Source organism: Columba livia, chromosome 8 (genome assembly GCF_036013475.1).
Source record: "Columba livia isolate bColLiv1 breed racing homer chromosome 8, bColLiv1.pat.W.v2, whole genome shotgun sequence".
Lineage (NCBI taxonomy): Eukaryota > Metazoa > Chordata > Aves > Columbiformes > Columbidae > Columba > Columba livia.
In genome coordinates, this window is record NC_088609.1 from 32,855,605 (window position 1) to 32,874,882 (window position 19,278).

The 19,278-nt window shown below is 37.2% G+C and overlaps 1 protein-coding gene across 3 annotated transcripts in view; it reads right to left on the bottom strand.

The window, feature by feature from the left end:
* Positions 1–1,795: 1,795 nt before the first annotated feature.
* Positions 1,796–19,278, bottom strand: part of BRINP3 (BMP/retinoic acid inducible neural specific 3) — a 231,184-nt gene continuing 213,701 nt past the window's right edge. For all 3 annotated transcript variants that reach the window (XM_065072811.1, XM_005508054.3, XM_065072810.1), the window contains one exon: positions 1,796–3,273. In XM_065072811.1, the coding sequence (XP_064928883.1) occupies positions 2,157–3,273 (1,117 nt within the window). In that variant the 3' untranslated portion in view covers positions 1,796–2,156. The remainder of the gene's footprint in view (positions 3,274–19,278) is intronic.

Here is a 19,278-nt window from a genome sequence, read left to right on the forward strand (position 1 = left end):
TAGATTATTTACCATGATTTTTTTTTTTTTTTTTGCCTTTTGTTCATTTTATGACACCATAGTATTTTGTTTATTTAGAAAGACTACACAAGGTACTGAGTAGTAAAATCAAACTATCTAATTCTACAGTTTATTATATCTGCTAAAGACATACCAAAGGAAAGGCTTGGAAATGAAAACAAGAATAGAAAGAATCTAAACTGAGAAGGTCTTACCAATGCAAGAGCAAGCCAAAATTTTGACACATAGAAGAAGGGCTGAGTTACATAATTAACCAACAAAAGAAAACTCTAAGTAGAAAATGACCAGGAATTCATCTAGAGGTTGATTACCAGAAAAAATATGTTAATTTTAGTTCTGAGGGTCTTCCCAGTATAGGAGGTCTGAGGAATTATCTGAATGTCTGGTGGTGAAATAGTAATCTTTATAAATGTTTGGTGACATCAGGAGAGAGAGTTATCACCAAAGAAAAGATTTTTCTTGGCAGTAGGCTTCCCGTTTCTTGCCTTGTGTTTTGTTTTGATTACATGTGTTTACGAAGCACTGCATTTCTTGTGCTGCTGTTGTCTAGCTAGAAACAAAGTGAGGAGTGTAACTTTATTTCAGATTAGGATACCAGAATTAAATTGCAATATAACTAAATTGAAATTAATAAAATTGAATTTAATTGAAATTAATTGAAGTCTGGTTGTATCAAAATTATATCTTAATTAAATATGGTACTTTTTCTTTCTTTGCTTGGTCATAAAATGGTGGTTTTATACTTAAGTCTTTCCCATTTGAAAAAACAAATTGGCTTTTACATCGACACAGATTCAGACCTAACTTAAGGAGGTACTACTAAAAGATGTGTATCAATTTCTTTAACTTTACCCTATATTTAATAACAATGATTTCTGATAGCCCAGCCATTTATACTATTATCTTGCAAGGTGTACCAAAACTTCCTGAGAGTCCCAGCTTCTGCCGTCTTAGATGTATTTGTTTCTGCTTGAATGTGTAAAATAACGAAGAACCTAATTTTAATCCACATGAATTAATTTCATTAATTGATAATGACATATTTATTTGCACTTTCAGCATTATGAACGAGATTTCAATAACTGTCATCATCTGTAAAAGGACACCAAAAGGTTATTATCTTTACTAAGGAAAAAAATATCCACATACTAAACAGTTGATTTTTAGGGAAAATTTTTTAGTGACTTTGAATCTAATCAGTGTGTTTGGTATTTAAGTAACTAGTTCAAAACAGATAATTCTAGATAAATATTATAATGTGTGTATTTGGGAGGAGTTAATGTATACATGTGCTGAATTCTTTCTATAAATATGCAAAGCAAAGGATTATGGAGACTTTCAAAAAGCACTTTGGCTGGAAAAGGTCGTTCCTTTTGTAACATGAGTAACATCAGTTGCAAAGACAGCCTCTGACCAAACTCCTATTGAGCCAATGCGACCTCTCATTACTGCGCATCTCACAATACTAACCTCCTGTCCGTCCTAAAACACTCAATATTACCACTCTAGGAGTCTGCATGTCATAGTAAGCACCCTGAAAAGGGCATGCCTTCGGAAAGTCTCAGGTGTAGCAAGTAAAGCATCACTACAGTTGTCAGTTCAGCTCAGCATGAACATTTACATCCATGTCCTAAGAATATGGCTTTGGTTTTTCTACAGTTTCTGTTAAAATCTTGAATCACTATCTTCTCTTTAACTACACCTCCTGTATTCAACACACACAAAAGTGTATCAAGGTTACTACTTTTGTGTAAGAAAAAAGAATCCCACAGCATTTCTTTTTAATAACTGTTCTGCTACAAAATTTTATTGGTATCCTTCTATGTTCCCTCTAGAGGATGTAATGCACAAAAGCATTGCCACGGAACATATAAAATTACAAATGAAATTTATTGTAAAAAGTACAATGTCTTCTAGACTGGTGTCAGTATTTATTTCATTCATAAACCAAAACTGCAGGTATAATATATTCATTGTCAGCAAGTTCATGTGTGTAAATTGCCATCCAACAGTATTGACTGATATAAGACAGATATTGAAAAGACAATTTAAATTTACTCTTCCAAACATAAACTGTTCCACAAAAGCACTGTAAAAACTCCTTCAAGGTTTTGTGTTGTGCTTCACATTTATGGTTAACTACATAATTTGGTTGTGTCATAATCCACTGTGTTTGGCAATTTGGCATTAAAGGCCTGCAAAGCAGATTGGATCCTCACCACTTCACTGGTAGACAGTTTGAGTCTATGACGGAGCAAGCAAGAGAAGAGGTCTAGACGACGTTGACCAGGTGGAGAGAGTTTATTTACACGATCCCGTATCTCTAACAACTGCAAAAGTGCTGAATCCTGTGATCCCTGAGTATAGGGGTAGTCCAGCTGCAAAATCAAGTCCCGAATTGCTTCTGGGTCAAAGTGCATGCTGTAGCCAAACACTTGAATGTTGTTGATTTTCATGTAGCCCAGATTTCTTGAGGGATCAATAAATTCCAGGGGTTCGTAGTAGATGCTCTCATTGCCATTTGGACCATTTGACTTTATTCGACTCCTCAAATAAATGTGTACAGTTTCAAAAAATGTCTTCCACTTGTTGCCCAGAGTCAGCGTCCAGTTATAACACTGAAGGGGCAAGTCCAGTTTAGTCCGCTCCCAGTCTGGGAAATTATTTTCATTCACAGGCATAAACCAGCTCTCAGAGTGGCTGCCCCCAAAAGGGTTAACATAAACAGCAAGAACGGGCTCTAAGGTGCTGTTTTTAGTTAGGCAAATTTGAAGAGAGAGGCCCAGTATCATATGGACCAGGCTGGACTTGTACTTGTTACTCTTAAGAGTAAGGAGCATTCGCTTGCGCCAAGAAGGATCAAACCAGCTGTTGAGGCGCATGTCATTGCTGATGAAAATGGCATGGACCTCAATCCTCCGGTCTGTCTTCTGCAATAAATACTTCATTTCCATATCCTGAAGGTCAGTCTCGAACCCAATGTAGTGCTCTGTCGATTCGGCCACCTCGGGCTTGCAAAGCCCTTGGCTCAGCATGTAGCCGACGTTGCAGCTCCCGCAGCGGGTGCGATTGTCAGGAGCGCAGCTCAGGCACGCGGAGCCGTCCCCAACCGTGCAGGGGAGGAACCCGTGGCAGGCGACCTGGTCGTTAGGGCAGGTGCACGTGTGAGTCTCTTCGGAAAAGCTTCCCAGGAGGCCGTTTTCGTTGCAGTAGAGAAAGGACTGGATGCGGTTGAGCCAATAGTTGGAAGATCTGCAACGTGAAAATAATGTATTTTAACACAAAGAGAGACCTGCACACAATAAATACAACCTTGTTATTTTATATGGGAAAGAGGAAAATAAAGCTGGTTTTAGTAGCAGATTAAGGCACTAAAGTCAGATGACAGCATCTGCTGTCACATAAATACATGTATAAATTGCCTTTTAACAATGCAAAATCACAAAAGTAAAGATTCCTTATAAACTCATAGGCACAACGGGAACATTTGGTTCATGTATTTGTTCTCATTGCACCTCTGTCAAGGAAGACTGACAAAGAACCGTTTTTCCCTAATTGTCTTCAAATTAACATCTTGAAATTCCATGCAGTTGAGATTATTTTTCCTCGTACTATTTGATCAGGGAGGTGCTTTGTATGTATCTAAGCCTGTGTAACTCTGTACCACCTACTTCATCATGAAGACTTTTGTAAGCTTGTAAGCTTTCTTGTTACTGGCTGAAACTGCTTTGATTTATAGACTGTGAGCCAAAATGCTTTCCTGGAATAGCAAACAGGACCCCGCACACCAGTAAGACAGGTTCAGTCTTAATTCTTTAAAGGACTTCCAGTAGGACAATATCCCTACAGGAAGCCATGCATGAGAATGTTGTGTTTGCTTTTCATCTTTGGAGGTGAAATTAAAAGTTCACTTTAATGTTCTTGCCATCTCATTTTGGTTTCACTAGAAACATCAGTTTATGTCCTGCATCACACTGGGAAAACTGGTGCTGAAACCGGCAGTTCAGGCTGATGAAGCACAGTCACTAGAAGGACAATGGGAACAACCAGGTTGTATGGAAATAGTCAAGAGAAAAATTATCTTATTTCTTTGTCTGTATTTTTCAGTTCTTAATAATCCTAGCAATGCGCAGTTTCAAGAACTTGTTTTGGCTGCTGCAGACTCAGATGTATTATTGCCACATGAATGACTGTTTATACGGTTTCTTCCCTTTTCATTAATTGTTTAAAAGACAAAAATGCGAGAGTCTCTTTTACTGCTAAATTATTTTTTTGACATATTTGAATTTCTCTTAAGCATTGAATAATTCAGAAATCTTTTTTTTTTTTTTTCTGAACTATATATATGTTAAGTAAAATGTTAAAACTAAAAATCTATGGCATCTCGAAGTCTGATTCTTCAGAAACATGAAAATAAAGACTAGTAAAATTACACAATTAATTCAGTGTATACTCTGGTTACTTTGTTTATTTTTTTTTTCTCTCTTTTTTTGGTTAGGGGAGGGAATAATGTTTGTTTGTTTGTTTTTAATACACATATTGTCTATTAATATTTTCTAGAAGTATAAGCAAACATGATAACATTCATTACAAGAATACCTAAACAACTTTCTTCTCTATGCTTATTTGAAAGTCAGCATTAAGCAAAAATTTTGGAGAAAGTTTATTCCTTCATTTCCTGATTAAAAATCATAATGTCCATTCTACAAGCAAGGTCAATGTCACCATATAAAAGTCACTCCAAAACTGAGTAGAACATTAAAGCTGTTGCTCTCCCAGGTGGAATGGGAAGTTCCTGTGTACTTTCTCTTTTTTAGGAGTAGTTACATTTATACAGTCCTAAAATTACATTTGGTTCTTCGAAGGCAACCGCAAGGCTGATGTGACCTCCAGTGAAATGAGTTTGATGTCCCTGCTTTAGATCTTTGTATTATGTGATTTGCTTCACAATAACCTTCATGAAGTTTTCACTTTATTTTGATTTGTCACCTTGGACAGATAATGAGGAAGATTTCAATAACATGTCATTTGCTTTTTAATCTCCAAGTTTTCTGCTTGCACTGTTACTACCAGTTGGTACCACACAACTGCTGTGTCAACATTAAGTGTGTTCAACAGCTGATATTAATCAGGTTTGTAAATGTGAATTTTAGCATCCACTTCTCTTGTGAACAGAAGTCCTTGCTTTTGAGAAGTTTTGTCATCTATTAGGAGCACATTTCCAGAAAACCTCATTTTGAGTAGACCAACTCTGATCTTACAGTTGTGGTTTTGAATTCATCTTAGTAGAGGATAAATATTTGAAGACTTTCTGTAAAGATTTTTCATGTATCACAAAATGTCATCCATAAAGATTAAATCTGCTTGGCTCACTCAGACAAAACATCAACTGTGTTCATAGCATAAAGGATGCATGATGTATTCCAGTCAGAAGAAAGCTAATGGTACCTGAGCTCCAAAGTGGAAGAGATTCACATGACTACATTAGTATTTCAGCAGAGATTACTAGCCTGGATTTGATATTGTGCTAGTATGGACAAGAAGTTTCTGTACAGTTTGAAGGTTAAGCTCCGGGCTATGAATTTTTGGAGGTATTTTTAGATATTTTCTGATAGATTTTAGAAGTGAATATTTGAATATTTCTTTACTGATGTGTATTGGGTGACACTGGAAAGATTTTGGCAGTGGGGGACAGGCACAGGAATACCTTCTGTGAGAAGAGGCCAGGGGTCACCCCATACCAAACACAGCTGTTTCCAGATAGATCCAGCTGTTTCCAGACAGATGTTCTTACCTTGACACACAGAATTTTTTATTTTATTTTCTTCTCCTTTCCTATTAAAGAGGGTGGATGAGTGAGCAGCTGGGTGGGTGGGCATCTGTCAGCCAGCCTGGCTTAACCCACCACATAAGGTAAGGGAGATAGTTTACAGTTTCAATTTGATCTCTGTTACATTTCATCTGCCCTTTCTTCCTCTTAGGTACAGGGGGTAGGATATATAATATTACTGCTTATTATTCCGCCTTGTTTGGCATTGAAATAAGTGAAAGAGTGTTCTGCACATCCGTTTTTTCATATAGAAGAGGTTTTGGGAAAAGCATGGTTAGATGGGACAAGTATCTGGAATGGAGAGGATGCCAAGCAAAAGAAAAAAGGGACATCATGGCTTTACTGTAGACTGATGAAGAGAAGGGAGTTTGGAAAACAGGGCAGGAATTCTCTCGGTCCATGGAAGTGACTGAAAGGCAGATACCTGATAAGAAAGATGGCACTGCTGGAAGAGGAGAATTTTCTATTGTTAGAATAAGCCTACCTAAACCAGCAAAATTAATTTACTGACAAGGGTTGATTAGGTTTGGGTTACTCACTTCTCCAGCCACAAGTTCTTTAAAACATTTTTCTTCCTTATTAATGATCTATTCTACTGTTTCTATTACTATAAGAAGCAAAATCTTTAATGTCACATTTTGTTCTTTTTGTTTTAATGAGTCTACCTTCTTTTTTTTTTTTTTTTTTTTGTTAAGAGACAGAAGCGGCAGTCTGAAAGCCTGCATGAAATGACATAGCTGCACAATTATGTACGTTTCCATTCTAAAACTTAGCTATCAGTTTATTCAGCTTATTAAAAGAACTATATCTCTGTCCATGGGTGGTTGCAAGGAGACCAAGAACTTTAGAGGGAAGGAGGTGGAAGGAGGTTTTCTCCTTATTCCAAATAAAGTTCAAAACAATAACCTTCTAATATTTTTAACTTATTTTGATTTTTTTTAACTTGATTTTACCCAGAGAGATATGAAGAAGTTCTACTTGTCTTTGATCAGTTTGCAAACATAAATTCTTTTTTTAAAAATAAAATCAACTGCCTTAGCTGTTTTTTTTAAAAATAAAGTTGTCAATAACAAATACTGTTATTCTTTGTAAATTTATTGCTTTTGCTCGGGTAAATTAACTAAATTAAGTGAAAGTACATAAAACATCAGCAATATCTACTTTATTTAAGCCGCTCATCCGTAATTAGACAAATTCACCCTGGAGTATCATTCTGAAAGCTTTCTTATTCTCTTAGAAATATAAGATAATTTAAAATTGTGGATCCTGCAGTGAAGGGAAAGGCGTGGTCAGAAGCAGATGCCTCCCATGGGTCAAAGCCTGGCTGAACAGTGGTTGAAAGCTTCCTTAACCAAGTGGAGGAAGCAACATGACCACAGGTTCGGACCTTCATGGGGGACTTCAACCATTCCAGCAGTGATGTGACAGGTGGGGTTAACATTGAAGGACATGAAGAATCTAGGAGAGCAAAGAAATGCATTGTGGATAGATTTTTTCTGCAGGTATTGAACAAGCTGAGTAGGGGAGATGGTCTTTTGGAGCTACTACTCATAAATAGGGAAGAACTGTTTGAGGGTGTGAAAGCTGATGGCAGCCTTGGCTGCACTGGATGCAAGACAGTCAAGTCAAAAGCTGCCCAGAGGAAAAGGCCCTGGGGGTGTTGGTGCCAGCGGCTGAACATGAGCCAGCGTGTGCCCAGGTGGCCAAGAGGCCACCAGCATCCTGGCTGGTCCCAGCACTGGTGTGGCCAGCAGGCCCAGGGCAGTGACCGTCCCTGTGCTGGGACCTGGGGAGGACAAACCACCAATCCTGGGGGCAGTTCTGGGCCCCTCACACCAAGAAAGGCCTTGAGATGCTGGAGCGAGTTGAGAGAAGGGAACGGAGCTGGTGAGGGGCTGGAGCACAAGTGTGATGGGAGTGGCTGAGGGACCTGGGGGGTTCAGCTGGAGAACAGGAGCTGAGGGGAGACCTTCTGATCTCTGAACTGCCTGAAAGGAGCTTGGAGCCAGGGGGGGCGGGCTGTGCTCCCCAGGAACAAGCGCCAGGAGCAGAGGAAACAGCCTTGAGTTGCGTCAGGGGAGGTTGAGGTTGGATCTGGGGAACAATTTCTTCCCCAAAGGGCTGTGGGGCGTTGGAACAGGTTGCCCAGGGTAGTGGTGGATTCACCATCCCTGGAGATATTTAGAAGTTGTGTAGACAAGGCTCTCAGGGACATGGTTTAAAGCTGAACTTGGCAGTGTTAGGTTAAAGGTTGGACTTGATTATTTTAAAGGTCTTTTCCATTCTAAATGATTCTATAATTCTATGATTAGGTTTCATTTTTCTACTATTTTAGGTCCAATTATTCTTTATTTGTCTAAGTTATTTGTCTCAACTAGTGTTTGTTTGTCTAAGTACTCTATGCAAACTTGAGTATACCACTCCAAATTCCTCTTTTTCATTATTCACCATTTGAGATATTCAAGATCTACTCCTTGCTGTGATACCAGAAAGAACAATGCTCATCACTCTGTTATGGGACTTCATTGTATCCTCCCATTGTTTCATTGTTTTTCAAAGTTGGGTTGATATGTGGGGGTCTATTGAAGTCACTAAGAAAAACTCCTGTTTACTTTGATAGGGACCGAATCTGAATCTCTGACTTTAAGATCCTCAAGTCCACGTTTAAATTAATAAGAGGCTTTTTTCAAAATTTTGTACACTTTTATTGTTTTCTTCAGGCATAATTAATTCTTCTTACTTTATTTCCCACCACATTGTTCTGTATATATTCCCACTGTTATTCTACCTTTAATCAGTTTTATTTAATCATTTATATTCTCATTGTGTTAATGGGGGACTAGTGACAAAGGCTGCTTATCTTGAGCAGCTGCTTCTTGTTTATAGAAGTTAATAAATAAATTAAGACAATTAACTTCTACGGGAGAGTTGAAAAAGCTATCCAATTATTCTTTTAATGATACTGCAAACACTATTATTTGATTTAGAAAATTATATTTACTGGCCTGATATGTCAGTTTTCCAAACACTGAGATACAGAACTTCTGCCTTCCAAACCTAGTGAAACCAGCAAAGATCTTCCTAGTTACTTCAATGAACATCAAATCGAGATAAGCTGTAATCAAAAGCTATTTTGTGAATCATACACTTGAAATCACAACTTTACTTTAGAAATAAAATAATATTTCATTTAATGAAATAAAATGTCTGATAAGTAGAGGATACTTCTTATCAAATTATATAATGAATTACAGCTCCATGGAAATTCTCTAGATTTTTAAAAAAAAACTTTTTACTAATATTAAGCCATTGAAATCAACCTTTCAAAAGCAGCACAAAATTACAAGGTAAGTGCTAAGTCCAGGATGGCAGTTCCATTAAAATTTAAATATTATTGATTTTCTTGTTCCACAAATTTTATCAATTCTTAAAATTTACTGGGAACCAGATTGTTAACTAATTATGGTTTAATAACAGCTCCACATTCCTACATTCAGTCCTTTTCTTAATATACTACAAGACAACCAGGCTGCTGTTGCTGGATGATGAGACTCTTTCATGGCTGAACATTATGTTGCATAGGATGCACTAATTAGTTGGCTACCATGCTTTCAGCTGGAATACTTACAGGGTAAAGAAAGCCTGGCATATAATCTCACATTTACATAAACATGATTAAAAATAGGATAATCCTGTGAAAGTTAATGTATCAGTTAACATCAGCCAGGTTTCTGATGAGAACTGCCTCAATGAGAAATATAAATCTGAAGTGTTTTGTTAGTTGAAATAATTCTATATGAAGTTGTACTGCATTACCTCTTGACGAAAGGCTCTTCACTTCTTAATTCTAAAGAGTATTTCAAGTATTTCACCCCCTTTGGGGCGAAGGGGGAGGGGGACTATGAAATGTTTACTTAAAAAAAAAAAGTATTTGAACAATAGCAGTTGCAAGTTTAATCCAAAACATGCGCTTATGTTTGTTCAATACACTGTAACATCAAATATAAGATCAAAGCAGTATGGTCACCTTATGTAATAGCTGCAGCAGGTATTTAATCATGATACGACACTTTTACCTCTTTCTCTGCATCACTAAGTGCTTAACATCTGTTGTACATCAGATGGTTCAGTAGCAGATGATGAGTACTCAGTGAGGCAGACGCTAAGTAAAAAAATGAAGACAATTTAACAAGAAGTGTATAGGCAATAAAATACCCATTACCTATTTTTCCCTCCTTTGGAGGCTGAGTCCAGTATAAATCTGTAAGGTGGCAACACCAAAGCCAAATGCACTTAAAGGCACCTCTGAAATGTCCTACTCTCGTTCTTGTGGGATCACCTCTTGGGAAGGGCAAGTAAGACTCCAAGCACTTTGTTTCTGTGCTGTGATTCATAACAAGAATATTAGTTGCTACTAAATTTGATAATGGTCTTCATGTGAATGCGCTTTTCTTCTGGAAATCAGGGTAAAACTACCAGCCACACAGTCACCAGAAGGGCAGTGAGGGATTAAAAGAGTGATCGGTTTTAGTTTATTTAGCCTCACAAAATTAAAGCAGTACTGCAAGCACCGCTGAAATAAACATGCCTGAAATAATTTCACTGCGGCTCATGTTACAGGTACCTCAGTGAGACTCTCAATGACAGCTGCAAATCCTGCTCACAAAGATGGTATACAGGAGTGGTGCAGCTGTTCTGAGTTCACAACTTAAAATTTCACAGCTGACTCCACCTGAGCCAGATACTTTAAACCGATCTAAACATCTGGGCTGGCTTGGTGGCCTATGGTGAAAACCAGGCAAGTGACTGTGAGGTAAAGAAGGAGTATGATACCTTTATAAATGCATATAAAGGAAAGCCTCTGCTTAGAGGGATGCCTTTCCTAGAAATACCACATCAGCATGCAGAGGAAGGACATTAATTAGCTATGAAATCATTACGGAAGTGTTAGTTGTTTATCCTCTGGCGCTCATGACAACGTTCCCTACCCTTCTTAAGGTTTGTACTGTATATTTTGAAGCCAATACTGCATATCACTTTTAAATTACAGATAGACTTTGTATTATGAGAAGTAGAGGAGTTAAGCCCCTATATTAAATCATATAAACCTGTGGCACCACATAGAACAAAACCGCCATGAGTTAGCTGATATTCCTGACAAATAATATTTTTACATTACAATATTTAATGTTTCAGAAGATAATTCTGCTTAGCCTGTTATGAATTTATTTACAAACATTTGTAGCTTTAACTATGCTAAAGTTGCACCCTTTTCATTCTTATAGCAAAGTTTTTCTACTATGAGACATTTCTGCCTCATACACCTAAGAATTTTTATGGAAAAAAACATTTTAAGATAACATACCCACATTTTTTTTGGACACAGCTATAATCATAATGACCATTGTGCTATATTGAAAAAGGAATAAAATTGCTTTGTAGTACCAGCTATTTGTTTAAAGAGGTTCAAATCAAATACAGGTTTTGAGAGCTTTACTAGATAATAACCCACAGTGCAGCAGTGATAAAGGAAATACCACTCAAATTAATGAATGGTGTCAAAAGCAGAATGAAAGAAATCAGAGGCATCAGGAAAAATAAGAGTATTCATGTATAGGAGGAAGAAAGATGCCACACACACAAAATTAAAAAAAAAATAAATAACCAAGTAAAAAAACCCCAAACAAACTAACCCATACATTCATATGTTATGTATCTATGTATGTGTGTAGTTGTGTTACTGGTGCTAGATGAATGCAAAACTCAGCTTGAGCCACAAATTATCCATTAATTCAGTGGAATTTTAAGTAGACTTTTCCAGAAGTATACTGAAGGATAATTATAGGAAAAAACTAAACTAAACCAAAATTTATCTAGATGTTTTGGTGACAGTCAGATTAATATGCTCCTTTACAGCGTTAGAAAAATAACAACCTATCTTACTGTAACATAATCAGCTTTTTGTGTGTGAACAAAAACTGAGGAAGTGTTATAAATTTGGGTAAACTGAAAGTAGACCCCCCCTCTACTTTTACAGAGATAGGTAAAATGAGGGCATGATAATGCCACATACACAACTGTACACAGTCACAGAATCACAGAACAGTTTGGGTTGAACGGACCGTCCCAGCTCCCCCAGTGCCCGCCCTGCCATGAGCAGGGACATCTTCACCAGCTCAGATTGCTCAGAGCCCCGTCCAGCCTGGCCTGGGATGTCTCCAGGGATGGGGCCTCCACAACTTTCCTGGGGACCATGTTCCACTGTCTCACCACCATCACCCTAAAAAAAATTATTCTTTATGTCCAGTCTAAATCTACTCTCTTTCCCTGTAAAACTATTGCCCTCTGTTCTATCTACAAGCCTCAGTAAAAAATGTCTCTCCATCTTTCTTATAAGCCCCGTTTACATATTGAAAGGCTGCAATAAGGCCACAATAAGGTCTTCTCGGAGCCTTCTCTTCTCCAGGCTGAACACCCCAACTCTCTCAGCTTGAACAATGGCCACTTGAAGCTCTTTGTGCTCACCTTTGGCCTTGAGTTGCGTCAGGGGAGGTTGAGGTTGGATCTGGGGAACAATTTCTTCCCCAAAGGGCTGTGGGGCATTGGAACAGGCTGCCCAGGGCAGTGCTGGAGTCACCATCCCTGGAGGGTTGGACAGATGAAGATGAGGTTCTCAGGACATGGGGCAGGGACAGGGGTGGGGTATCATTGGACTCGATGATCTTGAGGGTGTGGGAAACTGCAGCGGGTCTGTGGAATCCTTGACAGAAAATATGGGAGTAGAGATCAGCCTTGAGGATATTAAGATTTACCCTTGAGAAGGATGGGAGTAAAGGAGTATCCGGAGATATGGAGTTGTACCCGTGAGAGAGAAGGGGATAGAAGAATAACATGGATGACAGAAAAATTAACCAATGAGATGTTAGTGCCGTAACTTGTAACCAATAGTGAAAAGACACATGAACTGGTAGAATTGTATAAAAATACACTTGTAGCAATAAATGGCACCTATTACTTTCATCTTGAAAGAATTTGGTCCATGTCGTTTGTCCGTCTCAGCCGTGACATGAGGGTCTCTTCCAACCAAAATTATTCTCTAACTGCCCATAAGATATAACAATGAATGGACTGAAGGGAAGGAACACTCTGGCTTTGGAGACTGGAGATAATTTCTGAGCTGGAAGCTTTCAAATATTTTGTAGGATAATAAAAAATCATGTGAAAGTGTAATTCTTAGGGTAGCTCTAAACCTTACTAAAAATGCAAAAAACCCTGTGCTGATGAAAGCATCCCAAGTTTTAATTGTGATGAGGGGCAAATTTGGATATGGAAATAGATTAAGTGCCAGAAAAAAAAGCTATAAATTGTATGTTTTTCTGAAAGTAAACCTTACTACTACAGGTAAAATCACAGCCTCATTAACAGCCAGTAGCCTAAAGGCAAGTCCATTATCATATGTCAAACCAGCACAAGACCATTATAGTTTCCTATTTTCTTACTGGTTTTGAGATAAGACCTCTGTTCCTATTTTAGGCATCCTTATTCCCAGATACAAATAACTGAAATTAAAAATAAATAAATAAATAAATAAATAAATAAATAAATAAATAAATAAATAAATAAATAAAATAAATCTGATTCTGTTACTGCAAAATTTGTTACAGCTCTAATTATGGAGGTAGAGAAAAACTGCATTCTGTTCCTGGCTTCTTCATGATCTTTATGTATGATCATGACTACAGACACATCACTTACTCTTTTCCTTTTATAGTGATATAATTTTTTTCCTACTCTTTGCCTATTTGGGTTATAAATTAAGTTGCCTTTAGACACTACTGTACTATAAACAGCAACACTCTGTCATTTTCTTCCATTATGTAGAATCAAAAGAATTGCACCAAAACAAGAATCTCCCAGTAAAGAGTAATGGTTTTAATTAAAGAATACAAAGCTCAGTTCTTTATTCATACCTCGCTTATCATGATATTAAATAAAATAAGACTCTGAGCTCAGTGGGCTATTTTTGTACTTTTTTGTGCTTTTTTTTCTCATGTTAGAACAACTGAAAAAAAATTAAAATAACTATAACTTTGAGCAGTTTTACTATAGGCACAAAATATGTTACAGAAGAGAAGTTTGTTTTTTTTTTCTGCCATGATATGTAAGGACGTTCTTAAATTTCTGAAGGAAAATTATAGGCTGTCTAGAAAAGTTGTATCATGCTGTATTTTCAAAAACAGCATGTATTTCACTTAATAATGTTTGTCTTGTAATAAGATGCCACTTGTGTGATGGTCATAAATAGGAAAAGATTAATATAAATGACCAGATGTTGCATGTAAATAATATTAATTAAGAGACAGTATAGTAACAATGCTTATAAGCAAGGTACTAAGCAAATATAATTGTTCTTCTGATATTTTTGCCTTCCTAAAACAAACAATCCAACAGCCTGAACTACAATGTGTAATATTTCTGTACACTGATCTCCAAAAAAAGGAAAATTAGTAGAGACAGCTGAGGGTGAAGAACCAAAGTCCCACCTTAGGAAGGTGTACAAATTTATTTTGGAATATATACAATGCTACAAAGATAAATTGATTTACCTTATAAAACTATTTTCAGTGCCCCACCAGGTGTTGAATGATTGCTGAGAGAAAAAGATCTACATATGGAATTCAGAATAGTCTTTCTTGCAGATTGCTGAAACCTTTTTACTTCCCACTTGTCAGTAAAACTCACTTACTTTGGTTAGAAAAAACCACAGGAGCCACAAGTGCTTGTGGTGTTGGTGGCAGAAGCCAGGACACATAACACCTCTTGGTAACCTCTCCAAATTTCTTCTGACAGAACCACATGAAAAGGTGGAATTGTGATATGTACCACCACTGAAATGGTTTCAGAGGCCATTAACTCCTGTATAATACTTTGTAACTCTGTCAAAAAATCAAAGTTGTTAGGATATCTCACTAATATATAATTGAACTTTACTTTTTATTTTTATTCTATTTTTTTCTGGACATTTTGTTTTGAAAACATAGTTGGGGCAACCCATTTTGTCCATAGTTCTATTTTCTGCATCAGCATGGTAGCTGTTAAAGTAAATCACAGATGCTGGAGTGTAACAGTGGGACTGCGTGCAAATCCCCTCCCCTTGAGAAAAGTATATAAGAATAAACAACTACAAATCATATCCTGAAGAAATGGCAAGTCTTGTTGCAAAGAAAGAACATAGTACTTTTGATACACTATTTATCGAGGTATCTAATCTCATTCTGTTGAGTTGATCTCCTCCTCATTATTGCATGCTTTTATGTACCATAATACTAAAAGGGAGAAAGAAAATCTCCCCATGCTGAACAGCTTCCTTAATACCATGCAATTATTATTTAAGGGAGTATAGTTGAAAAACAAAACAAAAGAAAATAAAATCAAACCCACAAATATTTTAATCTCTTAAGTTCCTCCTTAGGGAAACTACCATGCTGCTATTGGAAAATATTTCTGAAAATTAACGTTAATAACCAAAAGTGGATTGGAACAGACGCGATTTCCTTGTAGGAAAAAAAAAAAAAATCTGTTAAAGAATATATTCTCAAGTGACAAGTGCATAGTGACATATAACATTTCAGAGCCGACAATAACATATGTTTCAAGAGAAATTCAGCATCCTTAACACATAGCTTTGTTTAGAAGCACTGTGGGATTCTGAAGAATCTGGAGGAAATCTATCGTTAACAAGGTGTCTAGTCTGCTTTCTACATATATTTATGTGTATGTATATACATAAATAAGCACAAACTCCTCCTTAATACACTACAGTGTCTCTGAAAGATTTATCTATCCCCCTCAGAAAGCTAGATGATTTCACCTAGGGAAAAAAAAAAAAAACAAAAACAAACATAAAAGAAAAAGCACTACATAAATCCTCTGAAAAAGTCCTCCCAAACCCAGTCTCTAGGGCAGCAACCGAAGCAAGTGAAAAGGGTCACAATGGCATTAGGGGAATGATGATTCTAATTAATGGAGAAGAATGGTAAAGTGAGATAAATTTGAATCTTTTACTGGGGACAGAGAAATTATAAAGGGTGTCCTGCATACAAGAAGCAGAGTGAGAATGACTTAAAAAAAAATAAAAAGGCACTATGCTGAATCATTGTAGTGTAACTTGCTGGTCACAGCCCAAATCTCGAGAGAAAACATGAGTACTGTGTGCTTATGTTACTGTTAAAATGCATTTCCATTAAATGGGGTTTCTGATATGAAATTTGTGTTGAAATGCAAGCAGCGTGCTGATTTCTGGGGAGTTACCTGGAGGGAAATTGCTGCACAAGCTGCAGAAATGTGCAATGCTGTCTTCAGTTATTACAGAATGAAATGCCATGTGCAACAACTTGCTGTGTTTTGCTTGATGTATTTGCATGTCATATATATTCGTCTTGGAACCTCTACGCATATATTGTACATTTACCTTGTACAATGTTGTACAGCTCCTGTAGTTCAATACCTTTGTACTTTTAATGAGTTAAGCTCAGAAAGGACAGTTAAACCTTAAGACTGTGAAGCAAGTCATGAAGCATGAAGAATTCCATAGTGATACTTTTTAACTAGTTAACTACTAGGGTAACAGCACTACCAAGATGTCCCCAAATGAATTCCATCCATTCTTCTCAACACTCTACAAATAATACTCTACTTGCTATGGTATTTACAATAAAAGTGACAACAGAAAAAGCCTGAAGACATCGTCCATATGGAAAATACCAACCTGCCTCAAGAGCCTTTGCCTTGAAGAGTTTCCAATCTAAGTGCAAAACAGACAAAAAAGAATAGAAATAGAATGTAAGATGTGCTCACAGAGTTTTTAGAGATGACGAGGACAGAGGGCCGATAACTGCAGAGCCACGAGATAAAGTACAAGCTTGGATCTTTAATATTCCCCCTGTCCTGCAGAGGATTTCCTACTGTGTACAGTGAATACCACTGAATAACAAGGACTAGCCATAAAAATAGCCCTAATGTCCTCAGGCAAACACATTATCCACTATTTCTCCTGTTTATCTAATGCACAGTCTGTCTGCATGGGTTTTGGAGGTGTCTCTTACATGCATTTTGGTGGGTAAGGTGACTTAGCATTTCTATTAAAGGAGCATTTACAGGGGCAGAGAGATCTGGAGGGGATCTTTTTCAGCCTGCTTGCTATGGCACTTTCCCTCAGTGTATTAATGCTTTTTCCTTCGTCTCTAGCTGCTACCATTCTGTGGCGCTTTTGATTGACAGCAAAGGCAAGCGGGCTTGTCACCAGGAAAGTAAGCAGGGCTCCGACACAAACACTCTCACCTTGGTGAGTAATTGCATTGCCTCTGCAGCACAATCAGTCTCTGCTGGCAAGCGGATTGAGGAGCCCAAATCCACACATAATCCAGTGTTTTTCACAAGGCCGCTTGCAGCTCGAATTGACATTACCGGAATGTTAAAGAAAAATTGACCCTGCTCAAATGCTTCTTGTTGGTTTGATTTTGGAGTTAACTCTTAACAACCAAGCACTCATTCACAGAAAGAGAAACTGTATGTGATATAAGGAGTGCAAACTGCTGTTATTGCACTATACTTCTGTCAAACATTCCTATTACCTGAATGCTTATTACTGTCTTCATCTGTTTAATTTACCTTGTTATGGACAAAAAAATTATAGCATCAGTTGAATGGATCCCTTTAACTTCAGAGCATTCACAATCAGCCACTTACATAGCACTAATACTTGTAATATCAGCCTGTAGCCCTGTTAGAAACCGCATGCTCAACTAAAAGCTGCAGTTCAATGATACAATTTTAAAAATATTTACGAAAAATATTTATTACTATCTAGCAGTTTCCACTGGATATTTTTGGTTTCTATGGAAACCATTTCAATTCTCATTTTTCACGTGGGATTGAATTGCTACTTAGACTACCAGTCCATGTGTGGATATTTGAACTCTTAAATGAACTATCTATACCCTTAGGTCCAGAAATGAAGGATTTGTTGGGTACTAGTAAAACCACATAATTTCCCAGGATTAAATAATTGAGATAGGTGAGAAAATGTGAAACCTGAAGTGCCATGGAATGATCTCTGATCCCACTATATGCTGCAACTTGTGGATCTCAACAGTTTCCCAAATTCTATATGAAGAAGATGTTAGGATAAAAGTAACCATTACAAGAAGGGGAAGAAAGGGTTATTAATCTCGGTTGCTGTGGGAGAAAGCCTTGTTTGCTTGCCAAGGGGGTTATGGCTTTTGGTACCACTGATCTGCAATTTGATTGATTCTTTCTACTGACATTCTTTAAAATTTCCTGCTGAAGTAAAGCATGGTTGTCAAGGAAGTTGTTTTACAGACTTTTTAGATTTTGAACTGTTAAACATAGTTTATATTTTGGTCTTTTACAATGTGCACCAGGAAACAATGTCTATGCTTTTTAGACAGCTGCTATTCAGCTAATGCTATTAAGCATGTAAAGCACAAACCCATTAATGTGAGTTTAAAAGCAACGTCCATAATGCCAAGACATAATCTGCCACCTGAAAATCACGGTACTTATCGTTCAGGTAATCCTAAAGTCAAGTATGGTTCTCAGGCAGCAAGTAGCAGCACTGAATTCTGAGGGGATACCTTGGGTAGGTAATTCCCACGCCCTTTGCTAAAGCACGAATTAAGACTTAGAGTCAGGGAGCTCCACTTGAGGAACAGAACCACCGGACCTCAAACAAAATGGAATCAAAGCTAAGAACAGATGAACAAAAAAGTAAAAGCCCTCTGCGGAAGCCTAGCTTTAGCACTACTGCATCCAGAAGAAAAATAATCTTTTCCCAAATCTCATCCTGTTCTGCCGAAAATTACCATCTTCGTAATGTTGGAAAGCATTTTTTTTTTACTTTCTTCTTGACTACCTTTTAATTTCTAAATGTTTTTCATTTATGTATGACTCCCTTGGAATACAGAGTTACAATATCTTAAATAAACACAGCGCTAATTATGAAGACCTTACACATAACAGTGACCAGATTTTTCTCTAAATATCACTGGGACATTTATTATTCATAAACAAAAGATGCTCTACAAACTTTTTTTCTTGGGAAACTTGGCAAACAGTGGGGAAAATATATCACTTATGTTGTGATACCCAGAACGATTATGAAAGAGCTTACTTATTTTTGGGAAAGGTGGAAGCAGCATGTTGTCCTCACATCAGATAGAAGGGGAGGGATAAAAGGTGATTTTTTTTTTTTTTTTTAATTTTTATTTATTTATTTGCCGATGCCTAGTTCAGATATTGGACATAGCGGCAATTCTTTTTCTCCTTGAGCAGATGTCTTTCTCAGAAATGATTGATGGATAAGACCTTCTGCCCCCAAAACATGCTCTACCCAGAACAAAGAAACC